Source organism: Lotus japonicus, chromosome 4, assembly GCF_012489685.1.
Source record: "Lotus japonicus ecotype B-129 chromosome 4, LjGifu_v1.2".
NCBI classification, from domain to species: domain Eukaryota; kingdom Viridiplantae; phylum Streptophyta; class Magnoliopsida; order Fabales; family Fabaceae; genus Lotus; species Lotus japonicus.
In genome coordinates, this window is record NC_080044.1 from 1,245,905 (window position 1) to 1,269,990 (window position 24,086).

General features: G+C 35.5%; 3 protein-coding genes across 4 annotated transcripts; 2 read left to right on the forward strand and 1 right to left on the reverse strand.

The window, feature by feature from the left end:
- Window positions 1-3,466: 3,466 nt before the first annotated feature.
- Window positions 3,467-6,446, forward strand: LOC130713853 (probable carboxylesterase SOBER1-like). The gene is made up of 6 exons (XM_057563667.1): window positions 3,467-3,823; window positions 3,896-3,948; window positions 4,872-4,995; window positions 5,118-5,239; window positions 6,000-6,107; window positions 6,185-6,446. Exons 1-6 carry the CDS (start codon window positions 3,562-3,564, stop codon window positions 6,272-6,274), a joined length of 759 nt encoding a protein of 252 aa, XP_057419650.1. The 5' UTR covers window positions 3,467-3,561; the 3' UTR covers window positions 6,275-6,446.
- Window positions 6,447-13,647: 7,201 nt separating this feature from the next.
- On the forward strand, window positions 13,648-14,599 carry LOC130715440 (uncharacterized). Its single transcript, XM_057565539.1, has one exon. The coding sequence runs from the start codon at window positions 13,780-13,782 to the stop codon at window positions 14,443-14,445; it is 666 nt and encodes a 221-aa protein (XP_057421522.1). The 5' UTR covers window positions 13,648-13,779; the 3' UTR covers window positions 14,446-14,599.
- A 4,206-nt stretch (window positions 14,600-18,805) lies between these two features.
- Window positions 18,806-23,858, reverse strand: LOC130715250 (EH domain-containing protein 1-like). Of its 2 annotated transcripts, XM_057565327.1 has the most exons (15): window positions 23,701-23,858; window positions 23,540-23,619; window positions 23,115-23,183; window positions 22,985-23,042; window positions 22,785-22,840; window positions 22,648-22,698; window positions 21,932-22,045; window positions 21,682-21,784; window positions 21,513-21,562; window positions 21,104-21,232; window positions 20,767-21,018; window positions 20,580-20,659; window positions 20,177-20,303; window positions 19,416-19,559; window positions 18,806-19,186 (listed from the first exon to the last, which is right to left on the reverse strand). In XM_057565327.1, the coding sequence occupies exons 1-15, from the start codon at window positions 23,783-23,785 to the stop codon at window positions 18,959-18,961; spliced, it is 1,626 nt and encodes a 541-aa protein (XP_057421310.1). In that variant the 5' UTR covers window positions 23,786-23,858; the 3' UTR covers window positions 18,806-18,958. The 2 variants fall into 2 exon arrangements, with proteins under 2 accessions (XP_057421310.1, XP_057421311.1); XM_057565328.1 differs by lacking the exon at window positions 23,701-23,858 and having other exon boundaries at window positions 18,807-19,186; window positions 23,115-23,167; window positions 23,540-23,557.
- Between the last annotated feature and the right edge of the window lie 228 nt (window positions 23,859-24,086).

Below are 24,086 nucleotides of genomic sequence, written 5' to 3' on the forward strand. Positions count from 1 at the left end.
CATATGCAGTGTCTACCTTATATGTTGACCATTTAACAATGATTTTGAAACTCACAATTCAGTTTTCAATGAATGGTTATAGCCAGACCACAAATATATAAATCATGGCACTAGTTGCTGATTCTCATACCATATTTGGGTGTTTTAATCAAAAGTTACACAATTGCATTTTCGCTCCAATCACTAATTGCTGGTCACAAATTGTCTCTGGTTCTGTTGGGTTAATTATTTGAAAGATGTCTTACTTTTAAGCATAACTAGTTTCAATAGATTAGTAAAATGTTTAAGCATAACTTGTATATTATACGTGATTTAATTAAATTGTATTTCTATCATTTTTCCTAGATTTGTAAGATTAAACTAACTAACTAACTATTATTTTAATTCTAACATTAGTTAAAAAAGTAGAAATTGGCCAAAAGTATTCCATAGTATAGGAAGAATTGAATACTCTATAGTGTCTATATTTATAATTTTTTTTTGAGTAATTTACCAAAACTTCTATTCAGATTAATTAATGGATAAAAAACTACTCAATCATTGCTACTCCACGCCCCAACACGTCCCCTTTGTTGCCTGCCTCTTCCTCCTCCGTACCCCGAGCCATTGTCTCTTTTTCTCCACCTTCTTCTCATTTCTTCTTTCCCCTCTACTCCTTAAACACCACTAATGTATGATTGGATTTGAGGTCCATACTCACTAGTTCAATGATCAATGACATCTGAAGGAGGGTTGGGGAAGGTGAGTTTCGATGGGAAGATGAGGCTCTAACACCATACAAAGAGGAAGCTAAGAGAGACCAAAGATAGTAAGGGACTAGTTTAGAAGAGATATGATTTAGGGTATAAGCCACCAAAGTTTATCCATAATACAAAAATGGCTTAAATACTCTGTAGGTTCCTGAAATTATATGACATATGAAAATAAGTCCCTGAAATATTTTTTTCCAATTTGGGATCCCTAGAAATTGTTTTTTAATCTAAATAAGTCTCTACCCGTGTTTCATGTTTATGTGGCTCAATTTTTACGCAGTCATCATCAATTCCACATGTATTTTTTCATTTTCTTTTATTCCAAGTGTGTTAATCAATTATAATTAACAAATAAATTTTAAAATTAATCCATTCCTAACCCAGAAAAGAACCCTTCCTAACCCTGATCTTTGTTCTTCATTTTAACCATCCTACACAGAAATAACCCTTCCTAACCCAGAACAGAACCCAGAAACTGAATGATTGTTGTGCCTTCAAAAGAGCCACCACCAAACCCATAAACCCACCCCCACCCTCAGCAAACTCATCTCATCTCCCTTCCACTCATATGCAAATCCAGAGACTGCAATTCCAAAAAAAACCACCCGCTGTGTTTAATTCTCATGGGTTTTACCGGATGAAAATGTTGGATCTGAAACAATAATGAAGAAATAGATCCACGAACAGTTCAATCAGAGTGCCTCGTCGAGTTTGCCAGCAGCCATGTCTTCGCCCCCGTCCAAGCATGGCGGTGGCGCGTGCATATGAAAAGGATGGCGGTGGCACGAGCGTCGCACCCGCCCAAGCATGGCCGTGGCGCGGTGTGCGTCGTACCCGATCCCAAAACGACTTCGTGCCTCAGTTGGTGTGGGAAGGGATCGACGGAGTTTCTGGTTTTCAGATCCATCTTTTTCTTTTGAAACCTTTGACATGGTGGAAGAAAAAAGTGTGAAATTTATGTTCCAAATCTGTTAAGGAAGAGTTGAATAGAACCCTAAAAGTGGAAATTGGGGTTTTTTAGAGGTAAAACACTAAAATAGGTGAGAAGAGTGCAGAAGAAAAATATGAAGAATTTGTTGTAGTTGCAGAAACTAAACATTCTTTGACATGAAGGATTTATGGGTGCAGAGGAAAAAGATGAAGAATTTGTGCTGATGAAGAAGATGAAGGAGCTGGTGCTGGAAATTTGTCTGAAATTGTAAATCATTAATACACTTGGAATAAAAGAAAAAGAAAAAATACACTTGGAAATGATGACTGTGTAAAAATTAAGCCACATAAGCATGAAACACAGGTAGAGACTTATTTAGATTAAAAAAAATATTTCAAGGATCCCAAATCGAATTTTTTTTTTCAGGGACTTATTTTCTTACGCAATACAAAAATTTAGTCCTGGCGCACACACACAATGTTTACTTTATTGAGCATGTAAGAAATGCTTTACATGTGTATACTAGCAAAGATTAAAATCCTCTCATGTTTTATGACAATGTGTGTTGTGAATCCTCTCAAGGTTTTTTTGGTGCGTTTTTTTATGATAATAATATAAATAAAAATGTTTGAACTTTTTAATTCTGAAAAATATAAAAAATTATTTCAATAGACAGATAATTATTTCAATGATTTACACAAAAGTTGAAAAAAAGTTAAGCAAAACTTTGTTATACTAACTGACACTATTTTTAACTAAATTTTGTTCCTAATTATCTGTCACTTTATAAAATTCAAGAGAGCATTAATTATACTTTACCAATTGTATCCTTCATTTATTGGTGGTAGAAAAGTTGAAAAGTTAGAATTAATATGAGAGATAAAGGGTATAGTAGGAAGTTAGATTGTAATTTTAATAAAACAAGAACATTAATTGTTAGTTCTTAATACTTGTGCTAGGGGTGTACAAGACTCGACCCTACCCGCCAACCCGTCGCGACCCAAGCCTTTAGGATCGGGTTGAACCCGACCCGATCATTAAAAGAGACCGGGTTTGAGTTGATCTTTGAGTTACCCGACTTCGGGTAGGGTCGGGTTCGGGTTGACATTCGGGTCACCCGACTCGTCCCACATATATATTTTATAAAATTTTAATTTATTATAATGATTAAAATGTGATATATGGTGTTCAAATTTATCTTACCATGTAAATGAGATTAAAATGCCTAATATCTACCTTATGAATTAAATAAACGTTTGTCAAACTATGCTCACTTTCATGTTCTAACAAGAGAAAATCATGTGTGTGTATTATGCATATGTGAGACAGGTGAAGAAATGATCAAACAAAATGTAAACCTCAAGTGCAATAGATTATGAAAGAATTGGATCCTTTCAAGTTATTTCTTCCAAAAATTAGTTCCAACTTATAACTCTTTTAGTATGTTATTATCTTTAAATTCTACAATTAGTATCAAATAGTCTTAAACTTATTGTCCCTCGGGCCAACCCGGTCCCGTCCTACATAGACCCGTCCTAAATTGGACCCGCATAATGTCGGGTTGCTTCGGGTCTAGGGACGGGTTAGGGTCTATGAATTGGCCCGATCAATATTTAGGGCCGGGTTAGGGTTAACCAAAACCCGTCCTAACCCGTCCCCTGTACACCCCTAACTTGTGCAACAACCTTAAAATGTGAGTTATTTAGTAACGGAAAGAATAGTATATTTGTAAATTATGATTGGAAAAATAAAAATAAAAAGCTTATTCAAACTTATTTGTGAGGTCCTATTTGTGAATGTGAAAGGTGAGAGAAGGTTGATAACAATGCAACCGTGCAAGATCCATATCCAGCAAAGTCATCATGAACGAGATGAGAGATGAAGATCATAAAGCCCATTATCTTGTTTACAATCACATTAAGTAGCGCTCTTCTCATTCTCCTCCTATTCCCCAATAACCCTTCTTCTTCTTCTTCTTCAGTGTCCATGTCGATGTCTCGAAGCTTCATTCTGTGGCTCCATGGTCTGGGCGACTCGGGCCCTGCCAACGAACCCATCAAGACCTTGTTCACTTCTCCTGAGTTCAGAACCACCAAATGGTCCTTCCCTTCCGCACCGAACGCCCCAGTCACTTGCAACTGTACGTTTTTCTTCTCTATACACCATTTCTCAGTTACTTTCAATATTAAATTCATTGATTTGCTTCTTGCAGATGGTTCTGTAATGCCTTCATGGTTTGATATCCAGGAGATTCCTGTCACAGCTGTGAGTTTAGCTTCCTTTTCTCTGTGCTTTTTTCCCAATATTAATGCTGTGTGATCAATCTTGAAGGTGAAATTGTAAACAATAATATAGCGAATTAGGCTTTATTTCTGTATTGCTATCAGAATGTAAATTGGAGCTCTATGTATACTACATTTAGTTCAATTATGCACACATATATTAGGGTTACAAAATGAGAGGAGAGGGTTCAAATCTCCACTTGATAGTAAGCATCATTCTGTTTGAAGCATCATTCTTTGTGTTTCTATCATGGTGGTGGACTCGGTTGAGTGAGCATAATTCTGTTTAAAGCATCAAATCAACCTGTGTTTTTTTTATCAAGGTGGTGCTAAGTGTTAACCAATTAAGAACTATGAGATCTGCAAAGTGCTCTTCTGTGATAACCTTCATGATGGTTTGTTTACTAGTGTGCCACTGTTCTGACAATAAGTTGATTTCTCATTATATTGATATTCGGCAGCCTTGATATTCCAAAATTTTCAGATATTTTGTATTGATATTCCAAAATTTTCAACAGTTGATCAGAGTTGTGCTTAAAGCATTTAACATGATCAGTTATAATGTTAATTTTGAAAAAAAATCATCGTTATTTGGTCCTGATTTAACTGACTAATTCTATGTGGTGTAATTTGCACCTGTGAGCCTCCTTATATTAATGTGATTTTCAGGCCAACACAAGGATGGTTATGACTTATGAGCATGATCAATTTTCTCTTTTTAAATATACTTGAAAGCATCATATGTTGTCATGAATTAAGCTCAAATAATGTGCCTTTTCACACCCCCCCCCTCTTTTGGTCCAATTAGCTGAGCAACTTGACTCATGCAACTGCTTTTATCATATTTGGGGTGATATTGTTTATCTCATCGATGTATGTTAAACACTTTTTGCTTATATTTGTCAGGATTCTCCTAAAGACGAGAGTAGTTTACTTAAAGCTGTTCGGAATGTGCATGCTACAATAGATAAGGAAATAGCTGCTGGCATAAACCCTAACAATATATTTATCTGTGGATTCAGTCAAGGAGGTCTCTCTTTTATTACCCTTTCTCTTTATGAGTGTGTCTGTGGGCATTTCTTTTCCTTCCCACTAATCCATTAATAGAAAAACAGATAGGTACAACTTATTAATGATGACATTGTTTTGCAGGTGCCTTGACCTTGGCTAGTGTTCTATTGTACCCTAAAACCTTAGGTGGAGGTGCAGTCTTCAGTGGTTGGGTTCCATTTAATTCGTCTAACATAGAACAAATTACACCCGAGGCAAAGCGGGTACTTATCTTCAGTATCAGTAATGTTATTATCTTAAGTATTGTTATAATGTGCCATCTTGGCGTTTTTGCTCTCATGTTTCTTTATTAGCCTAAATTTCTGTCAGCTATATTCTGTCCATTTTCTGCTATAGAAATCCACACCTTTGGCTTTATTTCAAAACAGATTCATTTCTATTTTCATCCACTGTCAAGCATGGATGCCAGCTCTACTGGTTTTCCTGGTCAAGGCCTGTGGTTGTTGATACACAGTTGTCCTTTGAACGGCTCTCCCATATCTTTAATTGTTTATGTCAATACTATTTTCAATTTAGAATCACTTTCTAGTTTCTATCAGAGGCATGAGCCACATACTAGAATCACTCAGTGTGTGTTTTGCGCCACTTTATACACAAACATAGAGGTCTGTCTCGAAGCTACATTTTGTTTGTATCAACTTCTATTTTCTCATAATCAACTCTGGCGCCCAAAAGCTACTCACAGACACTTTTCTTGACAGTTGATTTTGCCTTTAGAATCAATTGTAAAAGGTTTTTTAAAATGCACGGACCTAGGAGCTTCTGAAAAGCTACTTCCTACGTGAAAAACCTACCGTATCTACCAATATGTACACAGTTTGTATCTGTGGATGGGGTGTTTTAATCTGTAAAACCATTTAATTTGCATAGCCGGTCATCATAACATTTGACTTAATTGAATTTGCTGGCTTGCAGTTTTGTCTATTATATTTTTATTAACCTCGTACACACAAATATCTGCAGACACCCATATTATGGTCCCATGGGTTGGCTGATAGAACAGTATTGTTCGAGGCCGGACAAGCAGGTCCCCCTTTCCTTGAAAAAATTGGTGTTGGATGTGAATTTAAGGTGAAGTTTTAAGTTTCAACAATTCATTCATGAACCCTTCTACCAGTCATAGATATTGACATTTGTTGTATTAGCAGGCTTATCCTGGTCTTGGCCACTCGATAAGCAATGAAGAGTTGCGGTATCTTGAGTCATGGATCAAGGCGCGCTTTCAGAGTTCTTCATAATTGTTATTTCAGCTTTGGATATCAAACTCGGTTACTCAATAATATGAATGTATATGCTTGTGCTTGTGCAAACCTCCTGGTCAGCTGATCTATCTTGCTTTATCCTAGTCAATGTTTAGCAGAAACCAAATTTCTTGCTTGATCTCATTTATAATATGTTTTGATTGACTTCTTTCTTAGAATCAATTCTGACAATTAGAAGTTACTGACAGACTTTGCAAGTGTTTCTTTTCCCTCTCACTCTCAATAACACTATAACTGCACTTTTTCTATCTGAGCATATGGAAATATGAAATAATTTACAGCATACGTCATGCTTTTTTTTTAACGTAAATGTGTTTGGATGGTTTTTTTCTTTTGAATAAAAGTACATATATATAAATGACTTAACTTACAATTAAAGTGGAAATTAAAAAAAATGGTTAAGAAATATTCGTTTTAAATGTATCTGTAAAATATAGAGCAAATTAGGCTTCTCTCCTTAAATTACAATTTCCTCAATGTGTAATCTATAAAACGTAGAGCAAATTAGTCTTCGCTCCTTAAATTACAGTCCTGGAATCCTCCCACTCCCACTTCTTCCTGGCGTTTTTAACCTAGATGTATACTTTAGTAAACTTTTTAAACAAACTTTTATGCTAATCTAGATTTTTTTTAAAAAAAGAGTACTATATTATATTTCAAATATGGGTCTCCATTTTAGGCCCAAAGGCCAAACTTAAGCATTGGATTTGAAAAAGAGGTTAGGTTCAGCTTTAAAAAAGTTATATACACTCAAACGTGATAACATCCATTTGACCAAAAACATGATGGCTATGTTTGACATGTTTAGCTGATAAGCTAGTTGAAAGCTGAAAAGCTAGCTGAAAGCTTATAAGCTAGCTGAAAGCTGATAAGCTAGCTGATAGCTGAAAGCTGAAAAGCTACGTGATCGAAATAAAAGTGTTTGGTAAAACTAGCTGTTTAACAAGCTGAAATTGTAAAATAACATAAAAGGACATACTTGTATAATTATTTTTATATTTAACATTACTTTATTTTCACATTAATACCTATATGATATTAATATTAAAATTATTATCATTTTAAATATTTTTATTAACTCAAGTTATTTATCATCTTAAAAATATAATATTAAGTTTTACTTATTTTTATTAATATAATATTTGTAATACTTATGGTGCGCAGAGGTGTGACGGGAACTGCATACGTAAGTGTGAGGGGAAAATATGTTTAGTGTTTTTATAAATATATAATGGTAATGGTGGAATTTTAATAAAATAATAAGGATAAAAATGAGAATAAATTTAATAAGCTTTAAGCTATAAGCTACCTGAGATAGCTTATAGCTTAAAGCTTTAAGCTACTGAAATAAGCTTATTCACCAAACACTTTTAAAGAGTTTTTAAGCTAGTCAAATAAGCTTTAAGCTAGTCAAATAAGTTATAAACTAGCTGAAATGACATGTCAAATATAGCCGATACATCTCCGTTGATATTCCATTGTGAGGGAGCATGTTTTGCCGCCAATTATATACTCTTTCCTTGGATAGAGAGAAGAAACGATTTATAAGAATTTAATTTATTTAATATTTTTATTAAAAAAATATTTTAAAATCTGCTATCCAATGAAAAGTTTTGATTGGATAATCCAATCAATTTTAGTTCAAACACAATATTGATTCGACCAAAAGTATGTTTTTTTTTTGTTATAAACAATGAGAGTAAAAAACTTGGAATAAAATAAAATAAAAGATAATACGTACGAAAGTCAATAAGTTAATTATTTAAATTCTACATTGAATTTGTCCTTCGGTCAACTCATACCCATTCTTTTGTGACTCGGTCTATATTTGAACTCGCACCTATTGGGTCTTTTCGAGCCTAAGGACGAGTTCGGATTTAAAAAATGAGCCAATCTATATTTAGGGTTGGGTAAAAATCAAGTCGAACCCGTACCAACTCGTCCCACGAACACCCATACTAGTCTCCATACAAGAACATAATAATATCGGGTGAGCATGAAAATAAATATACTTTTTTTTATATGTAAATGTGATTATATAATGAGATAATTAACAAACATCATTTAACATTAAACATTTAAACTCAATACTTGCCTCGAATGACACATGCAAAATATCTACTAATTTTTTTGGTTACATGGAGGGGCAAGACCCCAGAAACGACAAAACGCTAAACAACAGGAGCACGAAGAGAAGCTAGGGCTTCCTCAACATCTTCATATAAAATACTACGTCATTCTACCGGAGGAAAATGAAAGCAAAAAACATGAGCAATTTTGGCAAGACAGTCAACCAAGGAGTTGGCCTCTCGAACAACATGGCTAATGAACTTTGAAATTGTTTGAATTACCTTAAACATGAACCCCATTTTGAAATAAAAAGAGTAACTAAAATCGAAGTAAAGAAGTTGTGTATTGTTGTTGGAAAAAGCAAACCCATTACCCATGTAAACAAAACCCTAATAACTTGGAGAAGAGAGCTAGCGCGTGTGCGTGTGCCTTCCCTCGCGCGTTTGTGTGAGAAAGGTATTATGTTTGAAAACCCAGAAAGGCTGAGCAGACAGTGACAAATGAGAGGCAAGGGACCCATCACTGCACAAATCACAGTGCAACTAGCTCAATACTGCAGGTGCAGAACACTATCAAATGCCGCATCGCACGTGAACACTCCCCATTGTTGCAATTTCATTTCCAATTTCACAAAATAAAAATATTAATATTTTAGAATAATACTTAGACCATCCACAATGGATGGTTTAATTGTTTGTTGAAGTGTGTTGAAGTTTGTTGAAGTGTTTTAATGGTTGTTGGATTTAGTTGAAAGAGGAGAGAGAGGGAGAAAATGTTGAAGATATTCAACAAAAAAAAGGAGCCTGCGGTGTGCCACGTGGCGCAAGGCCAGTGGCCACCGCAGGCGCGTGTACAGCACGCGCAGACAAGGCGCGTGACGCGCCTTGTCTGTAGGAGAGAGAAGACGGCTTTTTCTGCCCCTGCCACGTGGCAGCCTGTGGTTGGTCAGTCCGGATTTCGTTTTTCCTTATCTTTTGAACTCAATTATTTCATCAAAAAAAATATTTTCTGAAAAAAAAAATTATACCAAAATTCATGATTTTTTTTTCTCTATAAATAGAGACTTGGTTCGTTTGATTTGGACACAGAAAAAAAAACCAAGTTTTTTCACTCTCTTATTATCTCTCTCACCATCTTATTTATCTATCTATTAGCATTTGTATTGAAATGGATCCCAACAATCCCCATTTCAACACCCAGAATTCTTCAAACAACCCATTTTACAACCAAAACCACAACAACTATGAAGATCCAAATCAAATTTCTTACCAACATCCTCAAAATCCCACCAATTATCAAGTCCCACATCAATTGTTCAACCAACGTCCTCAAAATCCAAACTATTATCAAGTCCCCCATCAATTCTCCAACCAACGTCCTCGAAATCCAAACTATTATCCAGATCCGAATCAATATTCGTACCAACCTCCTCAAAACATACAAAATTTTAACCAGTCATCAATTGTTCCAAACTCTCATCCATCTTATGGATCTGTGAGATATTCATCTCAAACACCTCAGTCTAGTGGTTATATGCCAGTGGTTCCTGAAAATGTTCCGAGTGTTGATGTAGCGGAATTTCCGGAATTTTCAACACAAGTCAATCTTGGTGGCGGGTCAGCTGATAATGAAGTCAATGAAATCACTCCTAAGAGCAAAAAAGCCCATTTACCCGCATGGAACACTCCACAAAATCTAGTGCTAATTAGTGGGTGGATTAATTGCGGAACAAACAGTGTTGTCGGAAGAAACCAGAAAGGAGAAACATTTTGGAGAGATATCGCTGAGTATTGTAATGAGCATTGCTCATTCGATCCTCCGCGCGATTGGGTTGCCTGCCGAAACCGTTGGAATTATATGAACACAAGACTGGGTAAATGGATTGGCGCTTATGATAGCGCTAAGCGTGAGCATCGAAGCGGTTGGTCGGAGGATGATGTTATCACAAGAGCGCAGGAATTATACGCAAGTGGGAAGATTGGTCAATTTACTTTGATGGAAGAATGGCGCGTTCTCCGTGATCAACCACGTTTTTGTAGTCAGGTAGGAGGAAATAGTGGCTCGAGAAGTAGTGGATCTAAGAGATCACACGACAGTGATGCAAGTGGCTCAAACTCTATAGGATCAATTCCTCGTCCAATGGGTAGGGAGGCAGCTAAAAAAAAGAGTAAAAAGAAAATTAGAGAAGATGCTGACGAGGTGGTGGACAAAGAGTGGGATTCTTATATCCATTTCAAGGAGAAAGAGCTTGAAAAATTGGAAAAGATAGCATCGGTGCAAGCAGAGACTAACGAATTGATGAAAGAGAAGACTAATGCGATGAAAGAGAAGACTAATGCTAAGAAAGTTAGTATGTATCTAAAGCTAACTTCGGAAGAGCATCTCAGTGACCGTAAGAAAGAGTTGTTAGAGCAGTTGTCCAAAGAGCTATTTGGAAATTAATTTCAAGCGAGTCTTTGTCTGTAATCGGTCAAACTTGTCAGTGGTGTGAAGTCTGTAGTGTTTGCTTTAATGTTTGCTTTAATGTTTGCTTTAATAATTTTCAAGTGGTGACAGCTATGTAATGTTTGCTTTAATGTATGGGTAACTGTGTTTGAATATGTAGCATTCAATTCGAATCTTGTCCTTTTCCGATAACTTATTTCAAATCCACCAGTGGTGTCAAGTCTGTAGTGTCTGCTTTAATAATTTGCCCGTGGTGTTAGGTCAGTAGTGTTTGGCTTTTATGATTCTCGGGTAACTGTGTTTGAATATGTGCCACTCAATTCGAATCTTGTCCTTTTCCGATAATTAACTCTGGTTGATAACTTATTTCAAATCCACCAGTGGTGTCAAGTCTGTAGTGTTTGCTTTAATAATTTGCCCGTGCTGTTAGGTCAGTAGTGTTTGGCTTTTATGATTCTCGGGTAACTGTGTTTGAATATGTGCCACTCAATTCGAATCTTGTCCTTTTCCGATAATTAACTCTGGTTGATAACTTATTTCAAATCCACCAGTGGTGTCAAGTCTGTAGTGTTTGCTTTAATAATTTGCCCGTGCTGTTAGGTCAGTAGTGTTTGGCTTTTATGATTCTCGGGTAACTGTGTTTGAATATGTGCCACTCAATTCGAATCTTGTCCTTTTCCGATAATTAACTCTGGTTGATAACTTATTTCAAATCCGGCACTCAACCACCATTCAATGTACCTACTTATATGGACTCATAGCTCCATTGATGTACCAATATCCCAAATCTCTTCCAATCTACTTCAAATTTCACAAAAAATGGATCCATCTGAGTGTCCTTTTGATCTTGCAGCATACATTCAAAATAGTCAAATTGAAGAAGCTTATGTACTCAACCGATTTAGAGAGCGTCGAAGAAAAATTCGAGAAGATGCTGCACCTCGTAGTAGAAAATATCTCGGTAGAGATCATACAGCGGCAAACCAGATGCTAATTGGCGACTACTTTGCCAATGAGCCTACATATGACGATGCAATGTTTCGTCGTCGGTACCGGATGCAAAAGCATCTTTTCCTTCGAATCGTTGATGACCTTTCAAGTAGTGATAACTACTTCACCCAACGCGTTGATGCAGCCAATAAACAAGGTATATCACCCTTAGCAAAATGTACCACAGCAATGCGAATGTTAGCATATGGTGTGGCAGCAGATGCGGTCGATGAGTACATCAAAATTGGAGGTACTACAGCATTGGAGTGTTTACGTAGATTCTGTAAAGGAATCATACGATTGTATGAGCAACAGTACCTGAGAGCACCAACCCAAGAAGACCTGCAAAGGATATTACATGCTAATGACATGCGGGGGTTCCCAGGCATGATCGGGAGTATTGACTGCATGCACTGGGAGTGGAAAAATTGTCCTAAAGCATGGGAAGGTCAATTTACTAGAGGGGATAAGGGAACCACAACAGTTATTCTTGAAGCAGTTGCAACTTATGACCTATGGATCTGGCATGCCTTTTTTGGATGTCCTGGAACGTTGAACGACATAAACGTTCTAGATCGGTCACCAGTGTTTGATGACGTGGAACAGGGAAAGACTCCAGCTGTGAATTTCGTTGTGAATCAACGTCCCTATAATATGGCATACTATCTAGCCGATGGTATCTATCCTTCTTATCCAACTTTCATCAAAACGATTAGACTTCCTCAAAGTGAACCCGATAAGTTATTTGCAAAAGTTCAGGAGGGATGTCGGAAGGACATCGAACGTGCATTTGGAGTTCTTCAAGCTCGTTTTAAAATCATCCGTGAACCAGCTCGCTTGTGGGACATAGATGACTTGAGTATCATTATGAGGTCATGCATCATATTACATAATATGATTGTCGAGGATGAACGAGATACATATGCTCAACGTTGGACCGATTTTGAGCAATCTGGGGAAGGTGGATCTAGTACACAGCAACCATACTCGACCGAGGTTTTACCCGCTTTCGCAAATCATGTGCGTGCTAGATCCGAGTTGCGTGATTCAAATGTTCATCATGAACTGCAAGCAGATCTAGTGAAGCACATCTGGGCAAAGTTTGGAATGTCTCAGGATTGAAGATGATTTGTATCGTACTATTTACGTTATTTGTGTGTTGTGTGCTTAGTTTTTCCTTGTCTTGCATTTTAAGATATTGTGTGCTTAGTTTGTTGTCTTGCATTTTATTTTAAGAAAATAAAATAAATTCTTGTATGCTTAGTTTGTTGTCTTGCGTTTTAAGTTAAGAAAAAAAAAATTATAGTCTATATTTTAAAAAAAAAGTCTATATTTAAAAAAAATAAAATCGTTAAGTGTTTATTGTTTTAATTTAATTTAAATCGATAATTGTAATTTTATGTAATTATAAAAACAAAAATATAAAATTAAATAAAAATGTGAAATAAAAAAGTGGTGGGGTAGGGTGAGTGGTGAGTGGTGGGGTAGGGTGTTGAGAGTTAAACAAAACCATTGGAGTGGGTAATTGTTGAAAGTTTGTTGAATTGGAGAGAGAAGATGATGTGGAGTGTTGGGAAGAGAAAAAGTGGGGTAGAAAAGGGTTAAACAAAACATTTTTTGTTTAACCATTGTGGATGGTCTTAGAGGGTATTTCAGTTGGTAACGTAAGTTGAGTGTGTCGAAAAAACATCTGAGTTTGATTCCCACATAATACATTTGAGGAGAGAATGATGAGTCTTAACTGTAACTAAATCTCGAATCTAACGGCATCGATTGAAAGGGAGTAATGAATGTTTAGAAAAAAAAACAGAATAATAATACCAATAAAACACACACAACAACACACCTCATCATCAATTCAATTCTACCCTTCAAATCCTAATCCTCTTCTCTTCTCTCTCTCTCACTCTTCTCTATTTCACTCTCTTCCTTTCTCTCTTCAACACAATTTCATTTTCATTTTCAATTTTTTTAAGATGAAGAAGCTTTATCGGAAGGGCACCGTCCACCCTTCACCGCCAACAATCTCCGACCAGCTCTCTTTCCTCCCGGCCACCATCCTCACCCTCACCGTCGCTCTCTCACCGGAGGACCGTGAAGTCCTCGCTTACCTCATCTCCTCCAACAGTTTCTCCTCCTCCTCCGGAAACCCTCGCCGGGCACCAAAAGGTGTCGCCGACGGCGCCGATCATCCTGCTCTCTTCCATTGCAGCTGCTTCCGCTGCTACATGAGCTACTGGGTCCGTTGGGACTCCTCTCCGAACCACCAGCTCATACATGAAATCATTGACGCTTTTGAAGAATGGCTTGCACAAACCAACAAAGGTGGTGGTGGTAGTAGCAGGAAGGAGAAGATTCAGAAGAAGAACAAGAGGGGTGGTGGTTCTTCTAACAACAAATCCAAGCGCTCTGAGTTGGTCAAAGTGAGTTCGCCGTGTAATGGTTCAGCTGAGCCGGAATTAGTACTGGGTGAGACCGAGACAAGTGTAAATAGTAGTGGAAGCGGAGGTTTCGGCGGTGGTGGTGGTGGTGGTGATGTTGTTGAAGGCGGTGGTGGAGTTGAAGATGATGAGGAGAAAGGGTCGGTGAGAAGGTTTGTGAGTTTCATTGGTGAAAGGATTTGGGGTGCTTGGGGTCAGTAGTGAATTTGGGAACAAGATGAAAACAAAAGGTGGGTTTTCCTTTTTTTTCTTTCTATTTGTTTCTTTTTTTATAAATTAATTAATATTTTCTCCCCCTTTTTTGTACATTAATCACTTCCATGAACTGTATTAAAGGAAATGGCAGTTTGGTTTATGTGAATTATAGCCAGGGGATCAATTATTTAGTGATGTTATGAACTTAATTAGTAGTACTATAATCACGACCAAACCAGATTATGAACCTACCTTTTGTTCATTTGTTCATTGCTTCAAGTTCAATACACATGTATCACTCATTGATCAGTTTTTTGCAAAATGCTCTCTCTCTTAATAATTGAAGTGAAAACGGCATGAAGCTGTTTATATATATTCTCTATGGCCTAGTGAATTTCGTCCAAAATGTATGGTTGTTATCATCAGTACTAGCTGGTAGGGTCTTTGCTCATTGTGAACTTGTTTTTTCTCCTTGTTTTAAATCTCATTACTGTTGCATCCATGCATCTAGGCCTAGTAATTGAATGATTTCATCTATTTTATGCCCTGATTCTATTATTCATGGGGGTAAGGAATTGATAATTAAGGAATGCCATAAATTATAATGTAACCGGTCAATTATGATGTCTCAATTTTCATGGTTTACCTTATCCCTAATTCATTTTAGCAATAAAATCCTAGTTACTTTAGTTATATTCTTAAGTTTTTTTAGTGAGACATCTTAATGGCATGGGATTTGAAACCACCGCGCTTCAAAAATGTTGGGCGGTGGGTCAATTTTGTCAGTGGCACAGGTGCCTGCTGTCACTAAACACGTAGATTGGTCCAAATTTTGTTTTCACCAAAATGCCCTTCGACTGTATTCACTCCACTTGCATGATGCGAGGGCATAATTGGGAAAGAATGCTATTAGATTATTTCAAGATAAATAATGTGATCGTAACTCGTAAACATGTTTAGAAAAAAGGGTTAAAAATAGCAAAAAAAGAGATGGGGAGGCGTAGGTGTCACGAAGAACGAGGTCGGCGAAAGTGAAGACTTTGATTGATTAAAGCAAAAGAGGCAGAAAAAGACCACTTCCCCTTCCCTCTCTACACTTCAGTCCAAATTGATTCTTCGGTATTCTCCAAGAGTCATGCTTATATTTGGAAGATAATAGACTTTAGGATAAACTATGAACGACATTTTTATGGGGGAAATTATAAATTTCTTTTAATCATGATTTCATAGACATAGATAGTCACCACCAAGTGCATTTTTTAAAAGGATAACTTAAATGGTAAGAGTTGGGGAGATATAGATTGAGAATGGAAAGAGATAGGGAATTAGGCATATCAAATAGTACAAACCACCAAGCACCTAAAATATACTTCGTTCTAGCTTAATCACCACTTGTGAAGGCAATAAGGAAATTGATTTAGACTTAAATACTTGATAGGGAAAATTTTATTTATAACTATATTAGTTTATTTGGCTCGAAGAAAATTATCTCAATGGGAGAAAAAAAATTGTATGAGCTGCTAATCTGCTATGCTATGCGGCTATGCCGTGTGTCCAAATATGTGGTGACAAAAACTTTCCTTTTTAACTACAAAAATTAGATGTACATGAAAAATTGAAAATAATTCATTTAAAAAGTTGGCCAAAACACAAGTGATAAGAATTGGGTAAAAATAAATTCAAACAGTCTTGAAATGTGAGCAGACAAAAATAAAAATAAACTCTTACTTGCTATAAAAGTGAACAACTTGTCAAACACATCATATCACTGTGAAATGACTTAAGTGCAGATATTATTTGTAGAACGGGTCAAGGAATAAATAATATTTTTTGTCAATTATGTTTTATTATTTAAATTTAAAAGTGAGAATCTTTATAAATATTTAATATACTAGATATTTTACTTTGATTATCTTATTTAAGTGCTTGAAGAGTATATTAATTAGCAAATTCCTTATTCATAGTTTTAGATAATTAGAGATGCAAAGAGTTGCCTTTTGGCTATGATTTTAGTGGATGGATTAGTTGTAGAAAATATTATTTTACAAATTTCATGACCCCGCAGAGATTGTTTATTACAATATTGTTTGACACATTTTGACGAGTAGGCAGGGGCATGCTTCATGCCATGCATTTGCAAACTTTGGCTGCATTAAGCTTGATGAAACAACTTTTTAATGGAGTTATGTGAATGAATTAGGTAAAGTTTGAGATCCTGATTATAGGTGGATCAATGATATTTAAGATAATTAAGTAGACCAAAATTTTATATTTTATTATTTTAAATATCATTGATCCATATAAGACTAGAGTGATTTAAAACTTTGCAGAGTTATTTAATTAGATAGCCCATTTTTAATTGTCTTACTGATAGATTGAGGAAATACTTAATTGAAGTATGTGCTTAGCCTTTCGCTAAAAAATATTTAACGAAAAAAAGTAGCTATAATCGCAATGTATTTTAAATTAAATTGTACATACATTGTTTACTTTGAAAAGAAAATCATTATGGAAATTTTGTCCTTTGGTGCTTTTTTATTTTTTATTTGGGACTACAATAATGCTTGAGTCAAGCAGTATAAAATTTATTTTTAATTTAACTACATATCTAAGGTCTTAAACTTGATAATGATTACAGTGGTTAAATGGAATCAAATCCTGCCAACTTATTCTTTGTTGATTATTAATTCTAAAACATTTTTAATTTAAGAAATAATTTCCTAACACTTTTCAGCATTTTTATGAAATCGCGATAAAATTACACTTTTAAAATTGAGTATTGTCTTGAGTGTGTATTTTAGAATCGTCATTGTTTCCATAAACTCAGCTCCTCTAGTCATTTAAAAGAAAAGTTCCTATAGTCTATGTAATGCTAGTATAATATTTTTAGACACGCTATGCAAGAGGGTGCTATCTTAGTGTGCGCATCTCCATGTTTTGTGTTCGGCAAATAATATAATTAATACACAAAAGAGGGGACATTTCCCTCAATTATGTAACCGCATGCTCGGGAAGATACTTGAACTTTGAATACATTATTTCATGCTTTAAATTTTAGGTGCGTTTGGAAGAACACTATAGTGAATTAGTAATGTCCGGAAGAGACCATAGTGAATTAATAAGGGTTAAAAGGAATATAGAGATGATAATAAATGTAAGTATATGCTTAATATAAAAAGTGGGGGTGATAAATGGGTGATTGGTTCAAGTGCTACGTGCTTAATTTTATTTAAGTAAGGTTTTGAATTCAAGTTTTATGAATGAAAATGATCCTGTTGGGAATGTTATCTATACCATGATAATAATATTCATGACTCAAACATGATTGTCTTCATAAAGGACATCTGGAAGTACCAAAATATAAAAAGTGGTGTTCTAGCCCGCCCAAATGGCCATAAGGCCAAATATCATCGTAAGTGGCTCAAATGTTGCTCAACTAAGTGAGACAATTTTAATTAGCAATGACAATCAAAATAAATTCATTTCATCAATTAGTCGAGCGGACAAAGATTAGAGGTGCTCAACATTCTATTTGTTGAATTATAAAATGAAGGTATAAATGAAAGAGACAAATAAACTTGAATTACTAATACTCTTTATCTATCTTAAATACAAGATTGCATTATAAATTTTGCAACTTGAATATTTTTCTAACTTAGAAGCCGATCTTGAGTGTTAGAGAACCTTTTATAGGTTCATCCCGTCATGTCTCGCCGTGGACATTGCTACCGCTACCAGTGCATTCACCCCTTATCCACGTACCTCACAAAGATTAGAGGTGCTCAATGTTTTATTTCTGGAAGGGCAAATAGAAAGTGATCTAGTAAAATGGAAAAGTACTAATAAGTTAGAAACATTACTCTCTTCAATAAAATAGTTTGTTGATTAATGATATGTGTATGTTTAGATATAACTTGAGCGAACGTATCATCACAATTCATAAAAAAAAAATTCATTCATTGCATTCACTTGATTTAAGAAAGAAAAGTTTTAATTTAGAAAGAGCTTCTAACTCATTTTAGTTGGATAAGTTGATAAAAATATTAGCTGAGTATGGCATATTGGAAGCGTGGTACGTACATATGTTTGTTATTCTTAATTAGTTGCTAGAAGCCTAGAATGGACTGCATGTGTATGAGAAATCGAATAAAAGGAAGAAGCACATTTGTGGCAGGTAAGAGTAGACGTCAATGAAGACAAAGACTGCACTTTTTTTGAATTCAAGACTTGAGCTGCTTTTGTTGCCATCGTAGCTGCCTTTTTACTAAATTTCAATCTCTAATGTCCCTGCTCTCACGGTATGAGTGTGATCATATGATCACGACTTGTCCACCATCTTTGACTTAGTTAGCTTTTTTACTTGGTCATTAAGGATAGCAAATAGATAGTAGTGAATTTAATATACTAATGTTGAAAGATGATTAAATATTAAATCAAAGTGGAATGTTCTTTTCAAAATGAATAGAACCACATTTTTTATATTTATTTATACACAAATAAACAGATAGCCGTTAACGTGTTAAAGTTTTGCCCTCCTTGTCCATTTTTTCTGACTCCGTCCTTCATCATAGGGATTCCTAAAATTCTCCAAGAGGTTAGGAATGTCAAAAGCTAGCATGTCATCAACTGCTTGTATCAATTTTGGTTTCAATTTCTCAAACTTGTCAATATTTTTATCACGCAAGACCTCTCTGAAATGCTCCACATTTGGGAAGTCACCAGGAGGTAAATGGAGCACCCTTTGTACCTTTTTCAAAGTTTACAATCAAAATATCAAAGATATGCATTTTAAGTGTTATCCAAACAGACATGCAGGTCAGCCGAAAAGATGTACAGTCACATTCATTAATGGATTCTAAAGTTAAAATCAATTATGAGAAGAAGTTTTTGTGAGTAGCTTCTGAATGTGAGAACTGATCCAAGCATGTTAATTAAACTCGCCAATAGCAGAGTCCAGGGAAGGGTTGGATTCATACCTTTCCAAATTCGTCTGACAAATTATCAATGAGCCTTTGTTGTGCTTTAGCTTTGCCTATCATAACAGGCATCTCCTTTTTAAGATGACTGATAATGTAAGCATGTATCTTGGCTGCTCGGGCTCGTTTTACAAATTCATTGATCTACAATAGTCAATGTGTGCAAAGGATAAAATAAAGCAAAGAAGCAACTTCATGAGAAAAATATATCACTAGTGATTAATGGATACTAAAATTCAAGAGATGAGATAAAGCATATATATAAGTTGCATCTTAGAAACCTACACCACAGCAAAAGGAGATTTTATGATATTGACTTGTGTGTGGACAAAATCATCCAAGAAAATCAGACATTAGGACTGTTTGGACTTTTTGTATTCACTTTTAATTACAAAAATACCACCTTATTTTCATTTTATTCCCGTCTCCCCAAACAGAAACAGAAAAAAACCAATAAAAAGTTTTCACTGTCCTATCCAAATTAAATCTTTATAAACAAGAAAGAAAATGACAATACCATTGTACTTTTGTAATTACAAGTGAAAATAGAAAATATTTTCTGAAATCGACATACCCTTAATTTTTTTAATTCCACAAGAAAAAACAATCAAATAGAAATACTTAAATCTTTGTAATTTCATCATATCAAAATCTTCAACTCTTCATAATTTTTTGTTAACATCAGCGTGAAAGTATAAGTACTCTCATTTTAGTGAACTATTATTGTGATAAACAAAATAAATTCAAACACACAAACTCACTCTTCGATCACAAGCCACTCTTGGTATATCTTTAAGATCTGAAAGAAGGTCTTCCTGTTCTTTTTCAAAGAACTCCTTACCAATTGGACCACTGATAGCATCATTTACAGGTTTGTTGTTGAAGGAGCTGTCATAAGAAAGTTAAATGAGCACCGAAAGTCACATGGCAATCTCATCCACAAGGAAAAGGAAGACAGTTATATCATATCTAACTCGCATAAAACATAGTAAAAGATGCAAAAAAAAGTCTTCCAGACTTCCACCATAAAAACAAAGGATGCATGATACTTCATACAGAGAACTCATAAAACTTGTGGAAACAAAGTTGTCACACTCGAGTTCTCTAAGTCAAAATAATTCATCATTTACAGAGGAGTATATATACATATATGAAGTGACATACCCAACATACACACGAATGACTTCAGGTGTATTCAGCACCTTCCCAAGTGACCACATTAACGCTCCATAAACCCTCATCAGCTGCAACATAGGGCCAAATACAGGTTATGTTTCCTCTGACCATGTAGTAAAAGATTCACTAAATAAACAAATAGAAGTTTAAGTATGCAACTATTGCAAGCTCTTACTTGTTGAGTACCAACTTGGTCTGCCTTATTTAATACCACCCGAATTTTGTCATGATGCCCCCGTAATGAAGCTATCACACGACTGAATTCATCACTGATATCAAGCTTGTGCGGATCAAAGAAAAGGAGTATCAAATCACACTTAGCAGCAAACCAAGATATTACACCCGTAAAATCATATGCTCTCTGTGTCCGTTGCTTTTCTCCAGAAAGAACTCCAGGACTGTCCAAAAATGTAATGTGCTCCAATAGCTTTGGAGAATTGAAATATAGTCAAGTCCAAATGCTACAAAAGGAAAATCTTGTAAACATTTTCAATGGCTCTAGAGCAACTTACAGGATGAGGCATTTGTGAACACTCAAACTTAGACAAAAAAGCTGAGCCAAAAGTTGTAAGACCACTAAATGGCATGTCTTCTTGGACAGCAACAGTATTTCCAGGAATACTTCTCTCATCAGGTCCAGACTGTACAGTGGTACCATTTGCTAGTTAAAGCTAGTGCAATAGCTCATTTCCAAGATTATGACAAGATTAGATTGATAGGTGTATTAAAAAGACTTTAATAATTTAAATTGCCAAAACTTGACACTAATGATACGGGAGTGCATGGAAATTTTTTAGAAATTCCATGAAGATGTTGAATCTTGCCAGGAATTTGAAGTAATCGATTTCTAAATTTAAAACTGAGGAATTATTGAAGGTATTGAAGAGTCATTAGCGATGAAATGGTTTGGCTGACACGCACCATGACAACAACAAACCTATCAGTTGTAGGCTCGGGTCCAATATGTGCTCCTATTGATAGTTATGGTAAAAAATAAGAAAACTAACATCAGTAACAAATTTTAATAATACACATATGAGCAGTGCCACACATGCACACACATGGATATAGAGCAAGGGTAGTTACTTGCCTGGATAACTACTTTTAAGCAGATGCTTGATGAATGTTGTTTTACCAGTTGAGTACTGACCCAAAAGCATAACCATTGGTTTGGCATCAAAATCGCTATCAGTCTACAATATGTAAAGAGTTGCAATAAAAAATTTACCCCAATTGTGTATCCTTTCCCTTATTTAAAAACTAGCAACAACATGACTTAAGAAAGAAAGAATACGATATCTAGAGTAGCCAGTTATATCTGAACAGATTCATTTACTGACCAGTAATGGAGATACAAAATCATTAAAATGGTAAGTAACTTCCAACGGCCTCAACTTCTGAATGTAGAGTTTCTTTAAGCCATCAATTATTGATGTCACAGAGGAAAGGGGCACCTATGGAAATATGCACAAAAACTCAAGTGAAAAACCTACAAGAACATACTGGACAATTTTTAAGAACAGGAAATTGCAAAGAAGTAGTAACACACAGACACATAAGGGTCCTGCCAACTTGATTTATGTAATATCAAAGAATAAATTAGATAGATACAAGACAAAATGCATATTTTGTTAGTATAAAAATGAAGCTCGAAATAATTCAAAACTAACAAATGAAAAATGCTAGCAACACTCTCTTTTCAACACTCTCCCTGACAAATTCATATTCACTTGTGGAATATCTGGCACATTATTAGCATTGGCCTACTTCAATTAGACACTTACATACAAGTCAAATGATAATGTTGGGTTCGAGCCCCAAATAACTGCCTAAACATACACTTATCACCGTCTATTCGTCTTATAAGAGAAGAAACAGAGTAACTAAACCAAAGATCCCAGGGATACACTTCAAGACCATGATGACACCAAATGAAACCAGTAAAAATGTAAATCAAGCATGTCATGAGTTGAAAATAAGGATAATTCATATGTCCTCTAGCAGAAGATAAGGATAATGCACTGAAATATCAAAGGAGAAGTAAAAGAACACTTACCCTTTTGGTTAACTTCCTAGAAAACCAATCTTTTTGCTTATGCTTTTTCTCCTGGATAAACAAAGCCAAGAAATAAGAATTTTCATTACATGAAATGTTAACACTGTAAATAAATAAACCTTAAATGAAATACTTACAATTAGTAATGCATCCAAACCCCCCATTGTGGGTGGTTTCAGGTTTTTCAAATCCACTGAAATAAAAATTAAGCTTTCAATAGGTAAATCTAGACAATAGAACTTCACAAGAATGTGCATCATAAAATATTTGATCAATCCAATTATAGAAGCTTATTTGACAAACCATTAGAAGACAAACTTAAATATTCATAACTTACCATCACTAGTCAGCAGATCATGTGTTACTGGGTGCCCAGATTGTGCCAAAGAAACTAGCTACATTTCAAATGCGTAAGACTCTAGAGATTCATCAGCATTAAACTTCAATAGAGCCTAATACATTTGTACCTGCATAGCAATGATAAACTCTTGGAAACCAAGGTATCCTTGTCGCTTTGAATCTGCAATAGCCCACACCTTATTTTGGTAACAGAAGCAAACATAGAAACAATTTAGTTAACAAGGAAGGAAGAACTAAGTCAAAGGAGATAAGCACAACTTATATCAACAACTCAATCATCAAACACCCAACCCAAACCATTCCAATTGATGGAGACAAAACAAAATCAAAGCCAACTTCAACATGAACCAAAAGTGTAAATGTTCAAATTTAATCCACTACCAGCCTAAGATCAAACATTACCACAGAAGTTAAAATATTTCACTTGCTGTAACGCTTTTGTTACAAATATAATATAAAATCATTCATGTGACCCTTAACTGACGGCTTAAGTTTTTGAAAGTCATTTTAAATAGTTAGCAGTATGGCTCACCTGCTTAAGATCTTGGCGAGACAAAATGGACATGGCTAAAAACATGGTGGCATCACTCGCGGTGATGCGGCCATCGCTATCTGAAAAGCAAAGCATGCACCGTGAGTGACTCTGTCGTTCCCAGAAATGAAACTGAATTGGATTGAGCAAAGGCAAGTTACCTGAATCAGCATAATTGAACCACTCCTGATAGATTGCATGGTGCTCTTTGGAGCACCAACCAAATAGGACCGGCTTGAACTCCATTGATTGAGAACAAAGCGAGAGCGTTGGTCTTCCACTAGCACTAGCAATGTCGTATTTTTGGTGTAAAATTGCTGCTTTAACGAACAACCTTTTCTCTTTTATTTTTCTTTTTATTTCTTTTTTGAGTGAGTCAAGAGTATCCACCGCCGACAGTAATAACTAATCTCTTCGTTGCAATGCTTAGTTAAACCATAAACTGGCCACAATATGCACTTCATCCTATAAGTGAGAATCGAAGTCCAGACTTTATAGTTAAAGGATGAAGTGAGTTAATCATTACGCCACACCTTATAGTTTTTTT

Coding starts and splice junctions, on each gene's coding strand:
- LOC130715440 (XM_057565539.1), top strand. CDS start 13,780: ATGAAGAAGCTTTATCGGAAGGGCACCGTCCACCCTTCACCGCCAACA.
- LOC130715250 (XM_057565327.1), bottom strand. CDS start 23,785: ATGGAGTTCAAGCCGGTCCTATTTGGTTGGTGCTCCAAAGAGCACCAT. Junction 22,699..22,784: donor GTTTGGATGCATTACTAATT/GTAAGTATTTCA, acceptor TTGTTTATCCAG/GAGAAAAAGCATAAGCAAAA. Junction 21,019..21,103: donor GTTCACAAATGCCTCATCCT/GTAAGTTGCTCT, acceptor AATTCTCCAAAG/CTATTGGAGCACATTACATT.
- LOC130713853 (XM_057563667.1), top strand. CDS start 3,562: ATGAAGATCATAAAGCCCATTATCTTGTTTACAATCACATTAAGTAGC. Junction 5,240..5,999: donor TTACACCCGAGGCAAAGCGG/GTACTTATCTTC, acceptor AAATATCTGCAG/ACACCCATATTATGGTCCCA. Junction 6,108..6,184: donor GTGTTGGATGTGAATTTAAG/GTGAAGTTTTAA, acceptor TTGTATTAGCAG/GCTTATCCTGGTCTTGGCCA.